This window comes from Tasmannia lanceolata, unplaced genomic scaffold (genome assembly GCF_043159265.1).
Source record: "Tasmannia lanceolata isolate RefF3 unplaced genomic scaffold, GAP_Taslan_0.1 ptg000006l, whole genome shotgun sequence".
NCBI classification, from domain to species: Eukaryota; Viridiplantae; Streptophyta; class Magnoliopsida; order Canellales; family Winteraceae; genus Tasmannia; species Tasmannia lanceolata.
Genome location: NW_027518683.1, coordinates 12,816,342 through 12,828,728, shown reverse-complemented (window position 1 = coordinate 12,828,728; position 12,387 = coordinate 12,816,342). Strand labels below are relative to the sequence as shown.

Below are 12,387 nucleotides of genomic sequence, written 5' to 3'. Positions count from 1 at the left end.
AATGCACATTCAATTCTCTCCTATTATTTCGTCTCCATACACAATATCCGTTCCTTAAATGCTAAATCATAAAATGACAAAACTACCCTCGTTGCCATTAGTTACGATCTAGAACTAGATCTCTGGCCTTGAAGTGAGGCAAAAGCTGATCAAATCACATGGTTTTGTTGGGGTGTAATTCTCCCTTACCCTTTTTAAGAAAGAAGAAAGAAAAACCATGTGATTAGAGAGCCTTCTCCATCAAGACATCAACTCATAACTATAAAACAAATAATTTCTTTGTTTCTCATTTTTTTTTCCTACTACTAGTCACAGTTAATTAGGGTTGGAGCCTTCCTTCTCCATGAAGACTCGAACCCAAGAACAAACACACGTTAAAAGAAAAAGAAAAAGAGAATAATGGAATTTTTAGTCTTTAGGACTGATCTTCTGGATCCAAGACAGGTGATTTGGCTAGTTTTAGTTGTAATTGTAGGATAATATTACTTTAACTGTTCTGTTACAACGAACAAGAATCTGGAAAGGTGCAGGCAGAGGAGGAGTAAGCAGTAAGAAAGGAGAGAGATGGAGATTCGTAAAACCATTAAAAAAATAAAGAAAAACAAAAGAAGAGCAAAAAAAGGGGGTTCCAAGGCATGAAATTGAGTGAAGAGAAACTGGGTTTCTTTTAGAATAATCATCATACCAAGTAGTCAACAGCATCAGATCCAGAAACAAGAAAGAGAAGAAGAAGCAGAACAAACAACTCTTTATGTTTTTTTAATCTTTTATCTGAAAAACCCATATATAAAATGAAAAAAGAAAAAATATTTTAAAAAAAAAAATCTTTCTATGGTAGGTGAAAGGGGGGTGTTTCAGTTTGTTTTTATGTTATTTTACGTCTGAAAACTGTGAAACCATTCACATGCTTCAAACGTCATCATGCACATGGAATGAAGGTTGAGAAACTACTTCTCCCATCTTTCCCAAAAAAAAACATTTATTCCTACTCCACTCCTTCAATCAAACTTCACCATAAAGTTAAAAAATAAAAATTCACTTCTCTGAATGTCTTAATTTATCTCTCTATAGATAGTAAGTATGGTATCTTTATGGGAAAATATATGCCTTGAAAAACGTTTGTAGCACATGAATACAAAGTCTTTTAAATTTAAAATCATTTTAAGCAGTGGAGGTGTAGAGAGAGCAGTTGGTACGTCAACGCAAACAACCAATAGAGATTGTAAAGAGCCTTAACAGATACGGACGTAAGTAAATAAACGAGTTGAGTTGTTATGGTGCAGAACAAAACTGAATTTTATATGGTGTAAGCCTGTACAGTCCACTATTGTTTCAAAAAGTACTGTACGGGACATACCATAGGATGATCCAAACCGTCCATTTCATGGGACACAGTGTAATTATGTTGTGAACCAAAAATCATTTCCATAGGATGATCCCAACCACTTGATCGATAGAGGTTTCCATAGTATGCAGTTCTTCTATAGATCGGAGGGTTAGGATCATCCTATGGAAATGATTTTTGGGGCACAACCTATTAACATTGTGGCGCATCAAATGGACGGTTTGGATCCTCCTATGCTCTGGCCCGTAGGGTAGTTTTTGATAAATACTGTACTATACGAGCTTACATTGTATATAAACTCGAACAAAACTAACCTCTCTCTCTCTCTCTCTCTCTCTCTCCTCTGATCCCAAAAAGGGTTTTAAGATTCCTATTTGGTAGCCTTTCTCTTATTATTGTGACTTAACTTATATGGTAAGAGATAGCTACTCTGCAACTAGAATCCCAGAACGAGATTCCTGTGTCTGTGCTGGAGTGGTGTTGGTTTCCTGTGTCTGTGCTGGAGTGGTGTTGGTAGTAATCTAACCCAATAAGGAGAGTATCCAATGTTAGAAAACTTTTTTTTATTGGGTATTCAAGAGTACGATCTTTGTTTCATTTGGACGTGATTTCATGGGTAAGCTACAGCCGGAAAATCATGCTGATGGGATGACTTGGTGGACTTTTTTACTGGATTCTGGTCAACTTTTTTTTAACCATTTGTTTTCAATCATCAAGGTCTTCCAAACAAACGGCTAGGATTGTCTAATTGATTTGATTTGTGGGCTATCCTCCATTCATAATAGACCCTCCTAGATTACCAACATGTAGGGGTGCAACTTGGGTCGGGCGGGTCGGGTTTTGAAGATACCTACTCGGGTCGGGTCGGGTCGGGTTGGATTTTTTTCCGGAAAACCCACGATTCCCAAATCCGGCCCTACCCATGATAATTCTCGGGTCGGGTCGGGTTTTTTCACGTTGACGCGTTGTAGAAAAAAAAACAAATCTTCACACCAAAAATCTCTAAATTTATGTAATCATGTGTATAAATTTAAGAAGGGAAACTATATTTCCACATCACAGACATGATCACCTCAATGAAAACAGTTATATCAATATATTGAAAAATAATTTGCTTTGTTATTCAAGAGATAATTAAAAACGTCATAGTACACCTACATAAGTCGGGTTGGGTTTCGGGTTTTTTTTCTTTAAACCCAACCCTACGCAAGATTGAGCCGGGTTTTTTAAACTAAAACCCGACCCTACCCAAGACCCCATGATTTCTAAACCCGACCCATGCTATTTTGTACCCGACCCAAGTTGCACCCCTACCAACATGTACCGGACTAGTGAAAATATCAAAATGGCTAACATTGGATACTTTCCGTGTAATAGGGAGCTGATATTCTACACCCCTTTGTTTTGATAGACACAATTCCCAAGGAGGAATCATAGCGAGTTAAAGAAGTTTAAAATAGAGGGGCGAATCTGTGGAAACAAGGGCCTGTAAAGATTAGCTTTCTAATAGTAGTAGTAGAAGGGATATATATCCCACCCCCTTATTTTGATAATGGCAATTTACTATTTGACACTTTCCCATGAGCTGTAGAACCCAGATTCTTCCACATGGCTTTTTAGCATGATCCAAACCCTTCATTTGGTAGGCCCCCTCATGAAGATGACATAGCTAGAAAATCACAACTACCGAATGATCCTACGAATCGATTGCTTGCAGATGTAGAGTTACGAAAATATGATCAATAGCCTACATTCAAGTTCTGTGCTCTAATGATTACGAATATTAAAAAAAAAAAATTCACATTGTATCATCTGCAAATTTGGGAGCTGGAGGAAGGACCCGGTCCAAGATAACATCATTTGGGTGGCTCCGGTCAAACTTCTCTTATGGCTCTGTTCACTTGTTTTCCCGGGAAAGGAAAAGAAAAGGTTTCCCGGGAATCTGACATGGCATTAGGAAAAGAAATTCAGGGAAACTTTGTAGGAAAATGTTTCTCGCGCCTATTCACTTGCGCAGGAACTGTGCAGGAAAAGGTTTCCCGAGAAACTGCTTGCCCACTTTTTTTCACTAGTTTTCCCGGGAAAGCAAATCCGACCAAAACAGTGGGATTTGATTTCCCACACTTGTGAGAAAAGAGACATTTCCACATCATTTTTTGGCAATTTCCATGTCATTATTTGACATTTTCTACCTAGGCTTGTTACTTTCTCAGGAAAGCAAGTGAATACCAGAATTCTGTCTTGTCAAGGAAAAAAGAGCCTGTTTTCCAGGGATTTGCTTTCCCGGGAACGCAAGTGAACAGAGCCTATTAGTATTGGATGATTGGCATCATGTTTGGGCAGTAGGAGATCCAAAGCAAGTTTAATAATTGGACAGCTAGGATGAGATCCAAAGCAAGTTCAATTTAGGATGAGATCTTTTAATAGGTAAGTTGGGGTTTGGCGGGGTACCCTACCAGATGAACAAAACTTGGCTGCGCAACGTTGCACAGGAGGTTCCTGCTCAACGCCCTAAAATAAAGAGGAAATAGGGGAGTGCGGAAATATCAAACATGGGGTGTGAAAAATGTAAAATGATGGAATTGATATTGCCACACCCCCTGCTTTTAGTGTATTTTAATGCGTTGGGTAGGAACCTCCTATGCAACGTTGCGTAGCCAAGTTTCTTTCCTACCAGATTATTAGATAAAGAGAAAGCTGCTATATTCATGATACAATACGCCACCTCTAACTGAGAAGGAGATCTAAATTCTCAAGATAGACAAAAACATTACACTAAACCTAAGAATTCAAACTGCTCAATACTCTTGAGTTACATAATCAATTAGCCTAGTTGATGGCACATGGGAGTATGTTGGGATCTTTGGGAGCGTCTTAAGCTACTCTTCTTTGGAACTTTCTGCCATGGTACACCTTCAGAGTCGTTGTGGTTCGTCAATAATTCTTTTGCTGAGGCTTCTCTCCCCTTAGTTCCCCCCTCAAGATCTGCTTGGGAGGGTAGTTCCACTTCTTCTATCCTTTCCTTGCCCTTTTCATGCATGTACCCCTATGAACCTGAGGTTTGTGATGCATACAATTCTTTCTGTTGGAAGACTTATACATAACCAAAGAGAGCCCATTTATACAAGTTTGCTTCTAGGCCTAGTAGATGCAAGCTAGGAAGGGAGCTATGCCATACTACTCTTTTTAACTGTAGGAGCAAGAAAAGGGACACATAGTGTTTGTCAAAGTCACCGTGCCCCTTATGCTTTGGGAGACACATGTGCTAAAGAAAAGGGTTGCCATCCCGTGAGGGTGAGTTGGCTCCAAGACCCCGTCTTTAGTTCAGATACTTCAACAGGAGCTGTTGTCAATAATTTTGAGTAACTTCTCAACCCGGAATTCCACGACGTAGGGATCCATATTGCTGGGAATTTAATCGGGTAGAACTCACCCCTAAAAGCTAGCCGTTAGAGGGAGGGTGCCCATGCCCTTATAACCCATCCACATCCATTTCACATATCCGATGTGGGACTCTTGCTTTTGCGTGGAACCCCCAACAATCTCCCCCTCCACACGGAAGCAACGTGGACAATCTCGCCCCTCCACGGATTGGAGACATGGGAACTACGAGATCTTCTTCGAGGAAATTCCACGGCCTTCGGAGGCACACCGGGGTTACCGAGATCTTCCCGGGAGTTACCACGCCCCAGCTCTGATACCATTTGCTAGGACTTTAACCGGGTAGAACTCACCCCTAAAAGCTAGCCGTTAGGGATGGTGCCCATTCCCTTATAAGTCATCTACATCCATTTCACATATCCGAAGTGGGACTATTGCTTTTGCGTGGAACCCCCAACACATATTAAACATAGTGTTGGGAAAGTTGCCTTATTTCCCACGGCTCCTTGTGGGAGGCAAAATAGCTAGGGTCGAATCGGCTTACGAACCCTACAACAAGTGCTTCCCCAAAGGCTTTGATGATCAACCAATCTTGCTTGCACAATGGAAAGTGCCACAGGTTTCTCCCTCCATCAAATCAAATTAGCTAAAAGTGTGTGGTCATGATCCCATGCTCAAGTTTCAATTAATTCCTGCCGATATTCATGCCAGGAAATTGTTGTTTCCACTATGCTGTTATATATGAATGAATTGGCAATTTCAATTTGCCTTTTAAAGAGCAAGATCAGGCCAAAATCCAATCCATAGCCTCCCTTAAGATGTGTCAAAAGGATTTTGGGACCTGCAGATCCATTCTTTTTCCTATTAAAAGATTAGCCCTTGTTTCTTTGCTTTCACGTTGAGAATTCTTTGCAGATGAAGAGATGTCAGATATGTCAAAGGGCCTAATTACTTCCCAAACAATTCCTCCTACATCTATATAATAATGTCGACCAACTAGAATAAACACACCAAAAGATCGCATATGGCAAGGATGATTTATACATCTGAACTATCATGCTAATAGGCTGGTTGGTATTTGGTTCATTGCCTCATTGCATTTCCACCAAATACTTTTTAAGATAAAGCACCCATCATAATCGAAAGAGATTAATGGCTTAGCTTATAAACTTTAGGTTTTAGCTTATAGAATCCAGGTTTTAGCTTCCTAAACAATTCCTCCTACATCTATATAATAACGTTGACCAACTAGAATAAACACACCAAAAGATCGCATATGGCAAGGATGAGTTATACATCTGAACTATCATGGTAATAGGCTGGTTGGTATTTGGTTCATTCCCTCACTGCATTTCCACCAAATGCTTTTAAGATAAAGCACCTATCATAATCGAAAGGGATTGGAGAATCCAGGTTTAGCTTATAAACTTCAGGTTTTAGCTTATAAAATCCAGGTTTTAGCTTGCAAAATAGACTATAAATCCATGTAATCGAACGACCCTTATGGTTTTTCATGTCCATGTTGTCCCTCTGTATTTATGCATTACTACACTGTGTAATGTATTTTTCTTAGGTCTTTGGCTTGTCCGTTCTCTCTGTATCCATATTCAGGGATAAAATTATTTATAAGAAAGGTGCAATATAAGGGCAGAACTTACTAAAACAGATACAGCCTTGTCAACATCCTACTTTAGCAATAGGGTTGGCTATCTCAATTGGCATAGGAATCTATGCTTGAAAGAAGAATCTAGGCCACTAGACAAAACCAAAATCCAATGAACACTGAATACAAGCTAATCTCGATGGACCTTAGCTCTACACGGGCCCATAAGATGGCACTAATGGAGGTTTGTTTACAGAGGAATTTTTGGATTGTGGACCCATGTTTCCATTTATATGTCATTTCTTGTCCTTGGGCCCACCTTTTCCGGTACATCTTTAGAAAATGTTTGCAAATGGGTCTATTTTCTTCATGTTTGAGTTACTTTTTTGTCAGCGGTCCACCTCTCCTCGGTGTTTTAGGTACTTCTTTGTTCTATGGGCCACCTATCATTTGTCTTTGAAGCCTGCTCTTGAAGGCCGTTTTGTTGCCCAAGCCCATGTTTTGAACTATTTTATAAGGCCCATTTATATGGTACCCAGATAAAACAAGCTCGTTTCACTGCTTTTTAGGTACTTCTTTGTTCTATGGGGCCACCTCTAATTTGTCTCTGAAGGCCGTTTTGTTGCCCAAGCCCATGTTTTGAACTATTTGATAAGGCCCATTTTTATGGTACCCTTCTAAAACAAGCTTGTTTCACTCTTGACTGGCTTTTTTATTTGGCCCACTTTTTCTTCGGCCATTTTTGCCAGCAGTCCCTAGCAGCCCACTCTCTTCTTGGTCTATTTACTGTTAGGACCACTGCCCAGGCCTGATGCTAATTTCTGATGTTCAGGCGCAGCTACAGGTGTGACTCGGTTCTTAGTCCCATATTTGATAACTTGTGGGAGCTTCATGGGCTCAAATTGAAGACATGAAGACTGACACATTGGCCGCTTGCTACATAGTCGGACATCTTGCTATCTTTGTATCGTTGTATATGTAATCATGGTTTTAAATTTCAAACCAATTTCGGATTTCGGTGAGGAACGAAACCAAAACGTACTGACACCGAAATGGTTCGAAATTTCGGGAATTTCAGGAATTTCGTCAAAAATTTGTATTAAAATAATAATATTCTATTCTGTCAAATAATTTCAAACGAAATCACCAAAATTTCGCAGTAATTTCGGTCGAAATTTCATTCCAAAATAGGCGTTTCCGAAATTTTAGCCGAAACCTAAATTTAAAACCATGAATGTAATTACCTTATAAAGAGAAATTAACGTGTTTCTACGCCCATTCATCGTATAACTTGTCAAACCATATGTATATAGAATAGGCCTACCAATGTTGTTGGCCGTCACAAGTCAGGCATATTAGACTTGGTCTCCCCCATGTGGAATGATTCTATGTCCTCTTTTGATCTTGATGGAAAAGATCAACTTTTACGATGTGTTCCAAGTCATTTACTCATTGCAACCCCAATCTTGCAAATGGATCTGCATTTTTTCATTTGGCCTGGACCCATTGGCTCACCCTACGACGGTACATTAGGTCAACGATCTTGATCTACTGTGCGACTCGGGTCGGGTCAGGTTGAGCTTTTGCTAAAAAATGAATTAGAATCAACCCAAATCTGATCTGAGTTTATGGTAAATGCTCAACCCGAACACCCAAACACCAACCCCTGTTGTAACCTTGATCGATTGTCAAGAATGATTGCCACAAGTACACTTAAGCATGGCTGTTCTCATGGCAAAATTGAAACTATCCATGGCAAATGGTACAATAATTGCAATTTTTTGGGTTATAATGCATTGGCAAGGTTGTCTAGCAAGCAAAATGCTAATATTTTTCCTTGATGGTGTGTAGATGCACCGTGCATGAAGAGGGATATGATAGGCTATTTTCAGTACACAAAAAATTAAAGGGAACATAAGTGGCATTTGATTTTTTTTTTTTTTTTTAATTTCCCAACAGATTGGCTTTTTCACGGGTTTACTTGCCTTCAAAATAGAAGTGGCTTTCTCTAGCACCTACTGCCTCGAAATCGATTACTCTGGACTTTGATTTTCGGTTGCTACCAGCCTACCGAACTCCATTTGAAAATTTCTCGAATAATGTGGGCAGAGAATAACAACTTGCCAGTGTTAAAGGAATAGTCCGTGAATTCAAGGAGTGTTTGATCTCACCCAACGGTTGAGAATATAGCCTTCTTTTTATCCAATTATGTAAACACCTTCATTTTATTTTTCCAAAGCGGCCATTAGGCAATCTACTATGTATCTTTTTATACATAGTGGGACTCAACTTTAATGCTAACTAAAAAGATCTTAAAAAAGAGATCTCCGTTTGGTTGCCAGTAAAAATTTTGTTCTAGGAAGTTTTAGTAAAATTTTGGTCTCATCCCATGTTTGGTTGCCTTTTAGCACTAGAAATTTTTTAATCCCACTCTTGTAATAATTGCTTATGTGGTGAATTTTTTTAATCCCACTCTTGTAATGATTGTCTTTTCATCCCATCCTAAAATAATCCCAGGAACCAAAAATAAGCTTGAGAAGAATTTTTTTTCTTCCCAACACAGTTCAAGCAACCAAACAAAGTTAGGTTTTTTCCCACCATAGTCCGGTCAACCAAACATGGGATTTTTATTTTACCGAGGTACTTCTAGGACTTTGTTTTTCCCACCAATCTCCTTGGATTTTTTTTTTCTCCCACATAAATCCCAAGAACCAAAAAAAACCCGGCAACCAAACAGAAAGGAGATTTCCAACAAGGGAAAGATACACGCGGTGTTGTTCACTCAATCCCAGTTTGGCTAAAAAAAAGTTTAGTTATTTTAAGGCTTAAAATAAATTTTTAAAACTTCAAAATTAAACAAGATTGACACATTGCAAGTTTTCTATTTTACGATTGTTGGTGCCCTTTGTTGGTCATACTCTCAGGTTCCCCTATCACTTTCATTTTCCTTATTAGAGATTGGGGAAATCTAATAATCTATCTATTATAATATAGCAGGATGGGGGTTTCACTGTTCATGCTGACCTGGACAGCCCCCGATCCTGCTTATATCCAACGGGGCATTTCTTTTGTATATATTGAAAAAAATGTTTTGATTCGAAAATATACACCTAATCTGAGTCTCTCAATTGAACTTTCACGATTTCATCTCTCCCACAAATTGAATTTTCTTTATAAAATGGCCTCCTTAAGTCTCCCTCTCAATTAAATTTTCCAAACAAAAAAAAAAAAACATTTCCATAGGTAGAAGAACTGCATATTTATTGGAACCACTATAGATCGAAGGGCTGGGATCATATTATGGAAATGATTTTCCAGGCACAACTTATTTACATTGGGGCACATCATATGGACATTTTGGATCATCCTATGGTATAAGCCGTACAATAATTTTTGAAAATATACTAGACAATTCGGTCTTACACCATATAAAAACTCTAATTATACATACATGCACGTATGTGAGAATAGCAAATTAATTGAATGTATGCATAGTCTGATTACTCTCAGGATTGAATTCAAAGATATTCATGCGTCCCACATGGGATGTGTATAATCAAGATCGTTGATCCATTGCGCCATCATGAAAATGCTTCACATACATAAAGATTTTGGCCCAGAAAAACCAGCGCTTCAATAATCTTGGGAGTATAGATCAAAGTACTAGAATCATTTGATCAAAGTGGGGAACACAATTGGGCCATACGTGCAATGGACGTGATCATTTTTTGCACTGCAACTATCTAGGGTGGGTTTGTCCCTAGATTAACCCAAACCCAATCCTATTCAACCCGGCCCGATTTGAACAAAGCAAATTAGACGGGTTGGGTTAGAATTGAGAGATTTAGAGGCAGGTTGGGTTAGGGTTGAACATCCTTGGCATGCTCGGGTATCCTTGCTATTATTTTTTGCTAGGATAAAGAGATTTGTGTTTTCATTGGCCCATTTGGATACCACATATTTTGTATTTGGATTTGGATTTGGAAATGAGTTTTTTTTAATACAAAATGAATAAATCCACCAGCTCATGTTGAGGGAGACAGATTGGTGAGGGCATGCTCTTTAATTCTATGATAAAACAGAGACGGAAAATCTGAGAAAATTTTTACCATCTTTTGAAAATACCAAAATTGCCCTTTGCCCCCACTTTAATTTCCCAATCTTTATGAAGGGGTGGAAATGGCTTTTATGGAAATTACAACCTTCATCTTTCTAAAACCGTAATTGGGGTCTTCTAAATCTGCAAGAGGTCATATTTTTAGGGATTTTTCAACTTTCCAAAACAACAATTTCGAATATAAATGCATAAACAAAATGTGAACCCTTTTTTGACTAAAAATTTGGACTCCTTTCGAGGTTTCAATCTTTCCCTACAAACAAATAGAACCTTCCGACATGTTTCATATTCATGAAAACTATTTACCATGGAAAATGATTTCCAAGATTTGCTAACCCCCAAGTATAACATTACCTTAATAGAGGCATTACCAATTAGAGAACATCAGATCAGATAGATCTGACCGTTGAATTATTAGAGGGGTTAGATTAGGTGGTAGTTGGATTAGTTGAGGTGATATGGATTAGGATAATCTTTCTCCAAATCTTTTCTTTATCTCTTGGAAAAAACAAAAAAAAATTTCACTCATTTATATGACTATTTTTATTAGCACTTGCAGCTCGAATGACTGTTATACCCCTGCACGCGTTTTCAACCTTTGACCGGGCTTAGTGGGAGAAGTCTTCTCTCTAGAAGGAGATGTGAGGGTATTTAAGTCATTTCCTCAACATCCATGAAATAAAAATCCATGGGAATACTCTATCCCACGCAAAGTGCTGAAATACCTTCCCCTGATCTTCCGACACTTACACGTTAGCACAAAGGTAATCTCTACCGGGCCCCACATAATTTCCAGTCTCTTACGTGTAAACACCATAAGGAGTACAATACGCACCATGCCTATTTTAGTAAAATCTCCCAAATAAATACATGTCTCTCTTTAAACTACGCCTACTCGCATATAAATTCCCCTTCGCGGCTGAAAAATTATCATTTATCATATCAAAGTCCGGGTCCAACACTCCAAACTCCGAAAACCAGACTTTTTCTCTCTTTAGCAGCAGCCACACCGATCAAAGAAGGAAAAAAAAAAAAAAAAAACCCTAATTTTCAGCCTTTTCTCCTTTAAATCTACTGGAATCATCGAAACTCTGTTAAAAAATCACCAAATCTTCCTCAAATTTAGAGGCAATGGCGTATGTTGATCACGCCTTCTCCATTTCAGATGAAGATATCATGATGGAGTCATCTTACATCGTCCAAAATCGACCTCCAATCAAAGAGATCGCTCTTGCAATTTCCTTGCTCGTTTTTGGAACCCTAGGTATTGTTTTGGGGATTTTCATGGCTTGCAACAAGGTGGGAGGAGACAGAGCTCATGGTATGTAATTCGAAAACCCTAGCCAGGGTTTCTCCTTTCTTCTTTCTTTCTTTCTTTCTTTTGCTTTTGGGTGTTATATGCGGATTTGATTGAAACAGGGCTTTTCTTCGCGACGTTGGGATCGGTTCTCTTCATACCGGGGTTTTATTATACGAGGATAGCTTATTACGCGTACAAGGGATATAAAGGGTTTTCGTTCTCCAACATACCGCCCGTGTAGAACTTTACTTGATAGATCTATGGCTATGTACAAATCTTTGCAGGTTTTTTTTTTCTTTGCTCTTTTTTGCGGTTTTGTTTGAATAATCTGTTTATGTAAATGCGGACGCCTGTATGCAAACAAGCGCATGTTTGTGTGATTTGTTGCAATGTAGTTCTTATGGAATTTTTTCTATGGTAGTGTGGCACCCTTTTACATATGAATGGTGTAATACTATTTGTTGAAAGGTGTTCTTTTGTCTTGCAAGGTCCGGTAAAATTCAGAGGATAGCTCTGATTGCTTCCTCCATGTCTACATTCTTATTTTTGTTGTGTGTAATTTGGATGGATTTGTAAGAACTCAATTGGTATCTGATAACTTTTAGATTTTGGTAGTGGTAATTGAGGCTCCCTGGCGAGTT

The 12,387-nt window shown here is 38.7% G+C and overlaps 1 protein-coding gene across 1 annotated transcript; it reads left to right on the top strand.

The window, feature by feature from the left end:
- Positions 1-11,365: 11,365 nt before the first annotated feature.
- On the top strand, positions 11,366-12,161 carry LOC143878393 (uncharacterized). The gene is made up of 2 exons (XM_077380684.1): positions 11,366-11,767; positions 11,866-12,161. Exons 1-2 carry the CDS (start codon positions 11,578-11,580, stop codon positions 11,985-11,987), a joined length of 312 nt encoding a protein of 103 aa, XP_077236799.1. The 5' UTR covers positions 11,366-11,577; the 3' UTR covers positions 11,988-12,161.
- The last annotated feature ends 226 nt before the right edge of the window (positions 12,162-12,387 follow it).